Source organism: Lissotriton vulgaris, chromosome 2_1 (assembly GCF_964263255.1).
Source record: "Lissotriton vulgaris chromosome 2_1, aLisVul1.2, whole genome shotgun sequence".
Taxonomy (NCBI): domain Eukaryota; kingdom Metazoa; phylum Chordata; class Amphibia; order Caudata; family Salamandridae; genus Lissotriton; species Lissotriton vulgaris.
The window spans coordinates 1,814,587,903-1,814,600,452 of NC_141687.1; the positions used below are offsets into that span (position 1 = coordinate 1,814,587,903).

General features: G+C 42.9%; 1 protein-coding gene across 1 annotated transcript in view; it reads right to left on the reverse strand.

Moving 5' to 3' along the window:
* Window positions 1–12,550, reverse strand: part of LOC147733320 (uncharacterized) — a 53,052-nt gene that overhangs the window by 16,724 nt on the left and 23,778 nt on the right. Inside the window, exon 2 of the mRNA XM_086956306.1 lies at window positions 1,396–1,467. Within this exon, the coding sequence (XP_086812432.1) occupies window positions 1,396–1,467 (72 nt within the window). The remainder of the gene's footprint in view (window positions 1–1,395; window positions 1,468–12,550) is intronic.

A 12,550-nucleotide genomic window follows, 5' to 3' on the forward strand; every position in this document is an offset into this window, starting at 1 on the left:
GATGGTGCTGAGAAACACCCGGGTAGCTGTGTGCCTTAAAAAATTAATAATAATAATAATAATAATAATAATAATTGCCAGAAATCACCAGACTCCAGCGTTTTGATCACTGGCACACAATAGGGATTTCCAAGGCTGGGAGACCTCCTGGAGCAAGGCACCCTGATTTCATTTAGCTTGCTTCAACGAGAATACAAACTAATTGACACTCACAGATATAAATACCTGCAGTTAAAACAAACATCGAAGGCCGAGAAGCTAGCCATCGCTGGCATTTCTGAATTCACACCAATAGAGGGGAGGTTATTACAAGGGGAAATATCTAGAAAGGCCTTCTTGTGGACATATAAAACCCTGATTAACAATATACCGGATAGGCTGGCAGTACTTAAAGCCAAATGGGAAGTCACAACCGGAGTTTTAGAAGACATTGACTGGTAGGCTGCTGCACACTAGAGAGGTGGCCATCATGGTAAGATTGCAACTGATTCAATTTAAGATCCTACACAGGGCCTACTTTGATAATGCACACCTATTTGCAATGGGGAGGGCTCAGACACTTACCTGCCTACGATGTAGGATGGAGATAGGCACCTATATACGTACGCTTTCGGAATGTTACTTCATTAAACAATACTGGTCACGGATCATAGAAGAACTGAATAAAGTTATGGAGACACAGCTGTCCATAGACCCCAAATACCTCTTACTAGGAATCTCCTCGGGAGTAGACCTCCCATGCCCCAAACTCATTATGTAATCTGGGTTTGGTAGTTACCAAAAGAGACATAGCCAGAAAGTGGGGTATACCGAAACTATACATGGTGACCGAGTGGAGGGCGGCATGGACCTATACATTGTTGCAGAAAAGGTGACATATAAAGCAAGAGGGTGTCCTAAGAAATTAAATAAAATCTGGAGCACTTGGAAGAGACACTATGGGTTGGAAATGGGAGGGGAGACAGATGAGCCACACCCACGAACTACCAGATCGATGCAAAATGGGGTCAGAGGTGTTTCCTCTCCTTGGTCAAAACCTAGTACGTGGAAAATTGTGATGTGAGGGCCAAATCAGCACGAGTCTGTATTTTTATTAATATCGTTCTGACTCGCTGCCTTGCGAATACACAAAGTTGCATATCTCCTGTGTTAATCGTGTATCTTGCGGTGAAATTAATACCAATAAAAACTTTTTTTTAAAAAGGGTGTCACAGTTTTTGCAGTATGTGAGTTGTGTCTTTGATGCAGCCGTGATTTTAGTGCATTTGCCGGTGTGGAGGAGGTGTTCCAGACTTTGGTCCTATCCGTCAGCATGCCTTCAGGAATCGCATAAGTCTTGGCCATGATTCTCAGATGTGGCTAGAGTACAAAAGACGCGGCAGAGGTTTTACTTACCCGTTGCTCTCCTGATGCTCCCTGCTGGTGATTGCCTGCATCATTGGTCACCATAACTGCACTCTGGAAAATCTGTGGAATCAATAAGAAAAACCCTTACCAAGAGTGCACTACTTCATTCAAGGTAGTAATTGTATAGTATTGTATTGTAATTGCCTTTATATAGCGCTTACTACCCTATCTACCGAAGGGCTTTTTCGACGTATTAAGACGGTACTGTTGAGATTTCCTTTGAGTGCCTTTTGAATCTGGATAGAAAGCTCCTGGAAGAAGGGGACTTTGATTAGCTTTTAAGTGGAAATGTGCACTTTCAGCTCCTTAAAGAACTGCGTTTATTGATTGTTTTCTCTTGGATCTACAAACCTTAATTTTTGTTCTTCACCGAAGGGGGTGGGGGGTTTGGCGAGGGGCATGGAAACAAGACCTGGACTGGTGTCAACAAGCTGAAAAGGTGGTATACGAGAGTAGAGTATGCCCCCAAAAATGGGGGAAAACCTGGAATATGTGGGGAAAATGTAGGAATTCCTGAGTCAGAGTGCTTGTAGTTGGAATTCTGTTGTAGGCAGGGGAAACCCTATCAACCCTTGTAGGCTTGGGCACTGTATGGTTAAGGTCAAAGTGTGCTAAAAGGGATTTAATTTGGACAATAATTGAACTTAGTTGTGAGTTGTACAAATGTAACACACTCAAACGAATCCACAGGATATCTAACTAAATGAACATTTGAAATAAATCTATGGAAGGATGAAAATAGAAAACACAGAGATGGGAATTCAAAAAGATTTGTTTACTCAAAAAGGCATATAATTTGGGAGACAAATAAACAAAGTGAATGAAAGCAATAGTTATCAACAGAGGCAAACAATAATTACTTCATAGTTCACAACTAAAAATATCAACTCCTGGTGGATTAGACAAACAACCAAAATTAATTAATAGAAGAATGGTCGTATGTTAGTGCCAAAGCAACGTGACTGGAGATGATGGAGGTGTCGACGTTTCGGTCTAATTCATCCGATGAACCTACATGCCGACAAAAGACGTCACTCACGAGATCTTTCTGAAAACGAATGTACCACGCCGTTTCAACTAACTGCTTGTCAAGATTCAGCCAATTGATGTGGCCTCAGTTCCTCAAAGTCAAGATTCCTTTCTGACATTGTGCTCTACGTTCACTTACTGCATAAAGCCAACTGATGTGGCTTTCTCTTCAATACCTAAGGGAGTATTTTCAGCAATGAAATATTCTGTCCTGATGATGGTCTACATGACGACTGCCCTATAGACCGAAACGTCGACACCTCCATCATCTCCAGTCACGTTGCTTTGGCACTAACATACAACCATTCTTCTATTAATTAATTTTGGTTGTTTGTCTAATCCACCAGGAGTTGATGTTTTATAGTTGTGAAGTAATTATTGTTTGCCTCTGTTCATAACTATTGCTTTAATTCACTTTATTTGTCTCCCAAATTATATGCCTTTTTGAGTAAACCTAAATCGTTTTGAATTCCCATCTCTGTGTTTTCTATTTTCATCCTTCCATAGATTTATTTCAAATGTTCATTTAGTCAGATATCCTGTGGATTCATTTGAGTGTGTTACATTTGTACAACTCACAACTAAGTTCAATTATTGTCCAAATTAAATCCTTTGTAGTTGGAATTCATCACTCCGGGAAAGGGTACTGAGTGGTTATGGTGGGTACAGAGTGGGAAAGCTTAGCACTGTTGCAATGTGTACTGGTATTAGAGTTACCATGACTCCCCATTGTAACCTGTATTGTCTAAATATCGCAATGTGTAATAAGCAACTGATTAATAAAAAGAGTTTAAAAAAAAAAAAGATGTTGTTCTTCTACCTGGTCTTCCCCTTTTTTGATAGCCTTATTACTTTGTGACTGAGGAACCTTGGGAATGGCTTTTCAATTCCCAGTATTCATGTGTTTAGAAGGGTCTTTTCTGAATGTCATATCAAATAATTAACAGAGTACTTACAAAAGGTACTTTTCTCAATTACTATTTACATTAATAAGGGCACATTTATGTCATTTATTTTCTTGTTTAGGAATGACTAATAGTCAGTGTTTTTCTTCCATTACATTATAAAATTCAAAGTGGGAAATTGGGAAGTTTTACTTAAGCAAAGTTCAAAGGCTAATGTCACCTTAGTATTAACATTCTGTCAGTGCTTTTCTTGAAGTTTACACACTGTTTTCTATTTAGAGATACACAATAATCTATTTCCATAATGCCTTGAGAGGAACTCACTTGAAAAGGATCTAGATGTACCTGTTTTAGAGGGACCAGATTGAAGAGAAGATGATGCTTTTTTTTTCTTATCCACTTCACCCCTCCCCCAAGGGCTGCCTTGGGTGAATCATAAAGAAAGTATTCAATACATGACAGTGTTTGAGTGGTGTTGGAAAAAGCTTCTGTGATTATGTCTCACTCCCACCAGTTTGCATGACTTAAAGAAAAAAAAAATAGTGCTTAAGAGTCACAGAGGTTACTTGGAGGGCTTCACTTGGATAATTCCTTAATGACAGGGAGTAGCTCTTCCATTTCTAATGGGAAGTCCAAGAGGCATACATGTGCATTATGTTTGTGAGAGTGTTTAAACATGCATCTTATTCTCAGGAGGGGCATTTGATCCCATTAGCACAATCAACAGTTTTGAAATAAGGGCCATTTCCATACCTTTGCTTCACTTTCAGCTTTCCTCCTAACCCAGTCTGTCCTATGATGTTCTAGGCACAGAGTGAGGCACTGGGGCATAGCTTGCATTCTTCTGTGACCTGTTGGTATGTGAAGTTCGGAAATTACCATATTTTGGGTGGTATTTCCCCAGATGTTTGCCTTCAGTAGCTGAACCCATTTTTGATGGCATTAGGACTCTGTGCATTTTGCCTCTGCTGACCAGTGGCAAAGTGCTTGTGCTCACCCTTTTAACATGGTAAAGTTGGCATACACCCAAATGACACATTTAATTTACTTATAAATAAGACCGATTCCGAAAGTTGTTTAATCTCAGTTAAACCGATTCGGAACGGCTGTCCAAATCAGTCATCGTACTCGCTCGTTTGGAAACTGTCTCCATTGGACTGTACGATTCGGATCCGAATGACTCTGGCTGCCTGAATCCCATTGGGAACTGATTCGGACAGCCCGGACGGCTTTCTCAGATCGTACTCGGTCACCCGGAAAGGTGACCGATTCGGTCAGAAACAAGGGTTCAGAATCAGATTCACCAATACTGAATCCCATCCAAAGCCCTTCCTAATGACATCGTAATCGGCCCCTAGGTCGTGATCCTGCTTGTGCTTATTAGAGATTTCTTGGTTGTAACCCTTTGGTTCAGGTAATCTCACTGGATTCTTTTGTGCATTTGGTTGCCTCTTCCTCTGCTTTGACCCAAAAAAGGTAGCGGATTATAATGAATTACAAAGTCGTGTAGCAAATTTTGTGGTGGTCCATATACTGGTGGCCATCCATGTTATGTTATGTTATGTTATTTTTACTTGGTTTAGTGCAACTAATCATACCCGAAAGCCTATATCGAGTCTGGACCAGCACAAAAAACAGACAGTTGGAAGAGCCAAGTTTGCAAAAGTTTTTCAAATTTGATAAAATCCAAACGGCAATGCAGATGGTGCGAAAGTTGGTTACACGCTGAAGGAGCCAGAGAGGAAAAAGCTCGACCACCTAGTCTGTTGCCATGGACATGGACAACAACCAAAAATTACTTGTCACCAGATCTAAGTGTTCTTGCAGGATAGTAGTAATTTAGTTTCTCTTTTAGATATGGGGGGACTCTACCCATCACGGCCTTATGAGTAAGGCAGCAGGTCTTTAAAATAATACACCTTCTGACTGGAAGACAGTGCAAGAATCTTAAGGTAGGCACCAACGGAGAGCCTGCAGGCAGATTGCAGACCAGGCGGACAACCGTGTTCTGCACTACCTGGAGTTTTATCAGTAAGGTGTCATTAGAACCATCAGCAAGGAGTTGCCATAATCGATGCAGCTTATCACCAAGGCCTGGACCAAGGTTTTCTTTGCAGCAGATGGTAGCCAGGGGAAGACTTTCCGCAGTAGTCGCCAGTGGAGGCTCCTCCGCTATGGCAGAGGAGTGTTGCCCCACTGGCTCAGAGTAAACAGACTGAAAAAATATATTTTATTATTGCTTTATTTTTCAGCTGCTGGCTGAGCCAAGCATGTACAAGGAGGGGTGGGGCTGGGCCATGGGAGGGAGGAGGAGTGGCGTAGAGTGCATTTAGAAGTGTGCACGTCAATTTAGACTGGCCAAACAGACAGCGCAGTTTAGGTTTCTCCAACTCAGCTGTATTCCACAGCCCAGTGGTAAATGGCACAGACTCCATGTGCCTGAGCAAGCATTAAACTAGCCCGCTCAGGCTAATCTCCGTGCTACTCTCATGCAGCATGAAAGCAGGACGAGGATTGGCTGGGGAGTCCCTGATGATGACCCCGGGACTGCTGGGAGCAGGAAGCAGGAAGCAGAGGAGTGACGAGGTGCAAGGAGGTGAGCAGAATCAGGTACATTTAAAACAAATATTTATTCCCTTCCCTCTGCTGCTGCCCTGCTACTTTTTATTGCCAGTAGTTGCGACTGGTGAGCGCATCCGAGAAAAGCAGTCACCCCATATTTCAGAAACATGGTCCTTCATGGACAATGCCCGATCTAATTTGACTCCCAGATTTTTTCATGGTCAGCCTTGTGGAAGGCGCTGCCCGAGTTAGGAAGTCTACTACTTAGAAGAACACAAATTCTCCTGTTTGCCGTTTTCTCATCATTTCTGCCTTCCTGCTCATTTTTGCCTTTATTGCTTAATTTCTGCCATTCCTGCTCATTTCCCGCCCGTGTCCTGTCCTTTCCCTCCTCCCGCCACCTAATCCCCCTTCCTCCCCCCAGGACCTATTTAATAGATACCACAGCGCAATCCCACTGAGCAGGTTCTCATACCAGCCTCCTGCGACAGGTTTCCTGACCAGTTGCTGCAGTCTGCTCACCCACACATCTCGCTTGGTGCTCTCTGATCTGCCTTTTACCTTTTGTCTCTCCTTACCCCTTTTTCCACTCTGATGCCCTGTTCTGCTCATCTTGCCTTCCCCTCAGCCTTCCTGCTCGTTTTTTGTTGTCTCTTTCTGTTAATTTCTGTCTTCCCTGCTCATTTTTGCCTTTTTCTGGTAATTTCTGCCTGTGTGCGTGTTTTTGCCTTTTTATCTTCATTTCTGCCTTTCTTGCTCATTTCTTCCTTTTTCTCTTTATTTCTGCCCTTTTGCATGCTTTTGCCTTTTTTCCTAATTTCTGCCTGTCAGCTAGTTTTTGTCTTTTTCTCCTTGGCGGCTCCTCTGTTGGAGCAGAGGAGCATTGTCCCACTTAAATAACACCCAAAGATGAAATATAATATTTTAATTCATTACCATTTTATTTTTCATACTCCCGTCCTGAAATCAGCATCAGTACGGGGCAGGGCCACTGCTGAATGACAGCAGCTGGGAGGAAGGTGGGCTGTTTGTGCACTTTTCAAAGTGCGCATGTCCCTTTGGCCTGCCATCTAGTGATGGCCAGCCACTCCTACAATTTGAAACCTCTATCCCAGCTGACTTAAGACAACTGGGTTAGAGTAAGTGCAGGCCTCCAGGGCGCTGGGGAGCACCGAGTGAGGCTGCTCCCTCCAATCAGGGTGCTGCTCTCACAGCATGAGAGCAGCGCCAGAATTGGTGCCCACATTGCAGCATCCAGTTGCTCTGAAGAGGTCTGGAGTAGAGGACATCAGTTAGGGTTTTATTTTTAATATTATTATTTGCATTTGCACCTGCCCTCTTCTCCCTGCAGATGCCAGCCACCACTACTATTTCTCTTCATTTCTGCCTTCCTGCTTGTTTTTACCCTGTTCTCTTCATTTCTGCTGTTCCTGCTTGCTTCCCTTCCCGCTTCCTGCAGTTTCCATCCTCCTGCCACCCAGTGCCCCTCCCTCCCCCTGATGTGTTTTATCTAGGACCCCGATCAATATTGTGACCTCATGCCCCTATACGGCTATAATCAATACATATCCCAATAATGGCATAACAATCAGAGCCATATTTCAGTAACTCGCCTCTGCAGTCCATGACAGTCCATGACAGTCCATGACAGTCCATGACACAGCAGAAGCCACTTCCTTAGATTCCTAGATAGCACACGGAGTTCTTTCGACATCTTAAACCCCCAGCAACCTGGGAAAGCCCCGCTTGCTTTGTTTTGATTAGTAATAGAACTCCTGCGAGCACTGTAAGAACGACCAGTTCTTAATGACATCTTTATTGACGTCTTATGTCCAAAAACTTACATCAAACTCGGCACCTTTCAGGTATAAACATACCAACGTTGCCTTAAGCAAACACACGGTGGTGGTGAATACTGGAGCAGAACAGCTGTTACCTTGCAGAGAGCCCAGCAGATGCGAGAAGGCCACGGACGCTGCCCCTCCTCCTTGACGCGCTGAGAAAGACGCTGTCTTTTGTCTTGCTGAGACAATCCAGCTCCGGCGTTTCCAGCCTACCCTTGCGGGTGACTGGGATATCGGGTCCTAAGAAGGAGATACCAGACCTCCTGCATTCTATTCCAGAGGTACGGTGCTGACTAAACCCTTGGAGAGAATTCTTGAAACAAACTCTTGGCAAAACCAACTTAACTTAAACTGCTACTTACTTACTCGCTTAGGTCAGGGACACCGGGGTAGGCGTAGTTACAAGCACCAGTTGAGGTCGTTAGCTAATGTATATATGAATGTATATATTTTATTCATTTTAACTATCTTATGGCTAAGAAACCATATCAATGCTTTTACAGTATTATTTCATAATACTCCTTTTACTGTACGCACTTTTCATAATAACAAGTTTTGCTATTGTGGCAATTCATTTCTCTTGCATGAGAAGGACGACTGCTCAATAGATAATATCTTTTATTGAAAAACGCCCGTCTCTCTATTCTCTGCACTCTGGTGAAAGTAAATCTGCACAACTGACTGAGTGAAATAGCGGTCTATTGTTTCACACGACTCTAGAGATGGACTCTTATTCTGAGGAGCAAAATTGTCATGTTTATGCGGTTGTCGGAAGCTGAATCCCTTCTTGTCTGAGCCAAGGAAGCCGATCACTTCCTATTCAGTCAAGAAAGTTTCCAGTGACCTCTGAGCTAGCTGGCGCAAACCTAAATTAAGTGTAACATAGTCAGTAGAGACCTAGAAGACCTCAGTCCTACGTCTACACTGCCGTTTATGTTATTCCAATGCGCAGGGCCTATAGGGAAAATAGGAACTACACTACATGGCGCCCAACGTTTGGTAAAGCGATAAAACTAATGCAAGACGTTAGAGTACCTCAGTCGTGCTTTTTCACACAGACCCTTTTTCCCGTAAATACTCCAATAGACGTCTGGAGTGGGTGAAAGGTTAAAAAAATCCGCCGGAACTTAGTAGGAAGAGATTCCTATGTAGAGTTTCTGGTTTAGTCAACGTTGAAGGATACAGTGTTCCAAAATATTGTGCACATAATCTTTGTTTCCTTGGAAACCTGCTCTGCAAACCTTCATTAATACAATGTCAGAAAATGGCAATAACAACGGAACCAATGAAGTTACAGTAGACGCGAATCAACTGGGTCCCGATGTTACAGGGATTAATGAACCGGGTGCGATTATCATCCCGGCAAACATAAGAAAATCTATAACCTCAAAACTTATTGAAAACGGACTGACATCACGAGGTGGTACAGTCATTTTCGTGATAGAGGCACACGAATATCGGCAGACAGAGGTATTCTATTCATGGATAAACATTCCAGCGGCAAACGCTACAACACACGAGTCCCACTATTACAAGATAGAGGAACCACCGGATGAATACGCTCCTTTTGAGGAGATTTAAATCCCATTAAAATACCAAGAGCACCTGCTCTGGTTTAAAGGCGCCCTAAAACATTAATTAATTAATTAATTGTGGGTTTGTAATGCGCTAGATTCGACTCCCGAAGGAGTATCTCTGAGCAGTAGACCGCTGGGGAACCCGTCCTGGTTTCCGTGTGAGATGGTCCCTACTGTGTATCTCCAAGGTTAAACCAGGCATCCCCGGCGTATGTGGGGGGCCGTAGTGGAGATGAGGCAAGCTAATGCCCAGAGTTGCCGAGTGTGATCCCTGGTTAGAGTAGGCACCGAGGTGAGAATTATCGAGTCCGCTGACCCTGGTTCACAACCCTGCCACGTCGGGGATTGAACCCTGGTCCCGGGCCGTCCTCTGCCCTCAGGTCTGCCGCCTCTAACCAGTGAGCCACACCACTCCACACAACATAATGATCACATTACCAGGCTCGGTCCACTAGGTAGACCAGGAGCAACGTGGCCGGTTCTAGCCAGCTACACACCACATCCAGACATTGATAAAATGTCAAAAGAAGAACTTTTAGAACAGCTAAAATGACAAAATAAAATACATAGACAGTTAGTCCAATATGTAATGCGGATTGCAACAGTTCAAACAGCTGTCAATGTTCCACAGCTGACCCCTCATCAGGGGAACACAAATAAAATTACACCACAGAACATACAATCATGTCTTGGAAAAACTCCCGCAAAACGGGAACAAATTCCTTTCTAATTAGCACAGAAAATTACTCAAATAGAGGCAGTATTCCCGAATACTACCCCTATTGAGAAACACAGAATTCTGACTATCTGCCTTCCAATAGGGGGGGGTCGCACCACATGTGGAGGACTGTGACACTTGGGGTACAGTCTTTGCTTCCATTTACACAAAAACACATGGTGTTCCGTCCATGGCGGTAATACCGGATGTGCTGAAACAAATTCAGAATGAATACGGTCCAGAACCTGCTTTAACTCTTGGTATGAAATTACTGAAAGACTTCAAGCAGGTCTCGGCTATATTACTAGCCAACATAAAAAGGAGAAGCAACATCTGTGGCGATCCACCAGAAATTGAAAGAAACAGATATAACAGATCAACCAATTGAGCTTGCCAGAATTATAGAAAAATTCTATGAAGAATTAGGTAGAGATAGTTTGGGTGGGAAACCTGTAAAACCCCAACTACTCGAAAATCCATAAAAATTATTTATTAAAAATAATCTAAACACTCCTAAAAAGAGCCTGGATGGAAATAAACAATCCACTCCCAAAGAAAAAGTTTTCCAGTCCACAGGAAGGTCTCCTCGGCAGAGGGAAAGAACTCCGACTCGAGAACACCAGTCTCCCCAGAGGGAACACTGAGAAAAGATATAACCTTAGAAATAAGGATAACTTGAAAAAGCCTGATAGATATCAAAGTATTGATAGACGTCCCTCTCGATCTTTTTCGCAGAAATCGGAAAGAAGAGGACGGTCAGACCCAAAGGAAGAGCACACCAAGTCCAAAGACAAGGAACCTGCTCAAAGTAAAAAAATACAATTCCCAAGGAAGAAGGTAGCCAGTATTAAAGTAATCGAACATGCCGAGAATACTGAGGACACAGCTGAAAAACGGAGAGTGGGCACAGACAATGCTAGACAGTGCAGCAGAAATCAGCATAGCTCGCAAGTTCCTGATGAGTCATCTGGAGACAGTGGACACGAATGAATACATTCAGGTAGAAACTGCAGACACCAGAGTTAGCGAACCTCATAAGATATACGAAATAACACTACATATAGAGGGAGATAAGACTAGAAAAATAAGGGGTCTCTTTTGGGATAACCTCTCAAAAGGCTATGAGATCCTTTTAGCCGAGAAAGATTGGCCCCCAGAGTTTGTCAGGGAGTGCCCTCATGGCGAAGAAATGATTATGCCTGCCTTCTCAAATCACATTCCAATTCACACTAAATATATATATATGCAAGGAAATGGGCAGTAGCCCAGGCACCAGCATTATATAAGAATCATGTAGGATGGGATGAGGACTCTCCTCCTCACAAAATCCAGTTAAAAAGTCAACCGACTACACAAAGGCAGTACCCAACTAAGCAAGAAGCTAAAAAACAGGTCAGGGAGATTTTAGATCAACTTGAATACCAAGGGGTAATTGAAACATGCACCTCTCAAATTAACAATCCTTTGTTTCCTGTCTCCAAACCGGACGATTCGTATCGTCTAGTCTTGGACTACAGACACCTTAACTCATGTTGCAAAACATTTGCTGTACAAAATTCGCACAGAGCGGCACTAATGAATAACATAGTTCGCAAAAAATACAAAACAACATTAGACATATCTAATGGGTTCTTTTGCCAAAATATTTCACCAGAAAGCAGGTACTTGACAGCTTTCTCTAGAATGGGGTCACAGAAAAATTCTGTAGGCTCCCACAGGGATTCAAGAACAGCCCAGGACTATTCTCAGCCAGAGTAACAGAGTTACTACAAATATATGATGATGAGGCATTATCTTATGTCGATGACATCTATCTCACTGACGACGACTTGGATACTCACTTGAAAAGAGTGAACACCATAATACTTGGATTCGCAGCAGAGGGTTGCCCATCTAACAGTCCTATTTTTAGGATACAAATTATCAAGTGAAGGAAAAAGCCTAGCGGACAACTTCTTAGAGAGGTGCGGTGTACTCCAAGAACCGAAAACGCTGAAGAACTTACAATCAATTCTAGGGTTCCTGAATTTCGGAAGAACTTACATTTTAAACTATGCAGAAAGGATTAAACCTCTCTACGAATTAATAAAACCTGATTTTAAACCAATCAACTGGACTCAAAAACACACGGAAATTTTGAGATCACTGCAAACAGACATGTTAGCTAAAACAAAATTAGAAACACGTGACAATACACGCAACCTTGTAATCCGGGTCATCCCAGAAAGATGCGGATTCACGTACCTGACCTCTAATGAGGGAGAAACGGTCCCAATAGCTTACAAATCACATTTGTACACACAAGCAGCAAAAACATTCAGTCTCACAGAAAATACTGTAAAGGCTGTCGCAGGGTTTCCGTTCTCTCACAGAACTGTGCTCAGAGACCTAGAACCTGGGTGAGTCAGGGTGACCCACAACTCACCTATGTTTCAGAAATCCCCTTACCAGGCTAGCTACAGTATCTCATCGGCAGTGAATACTTCCCGATGTCTTAGACAATCCAGA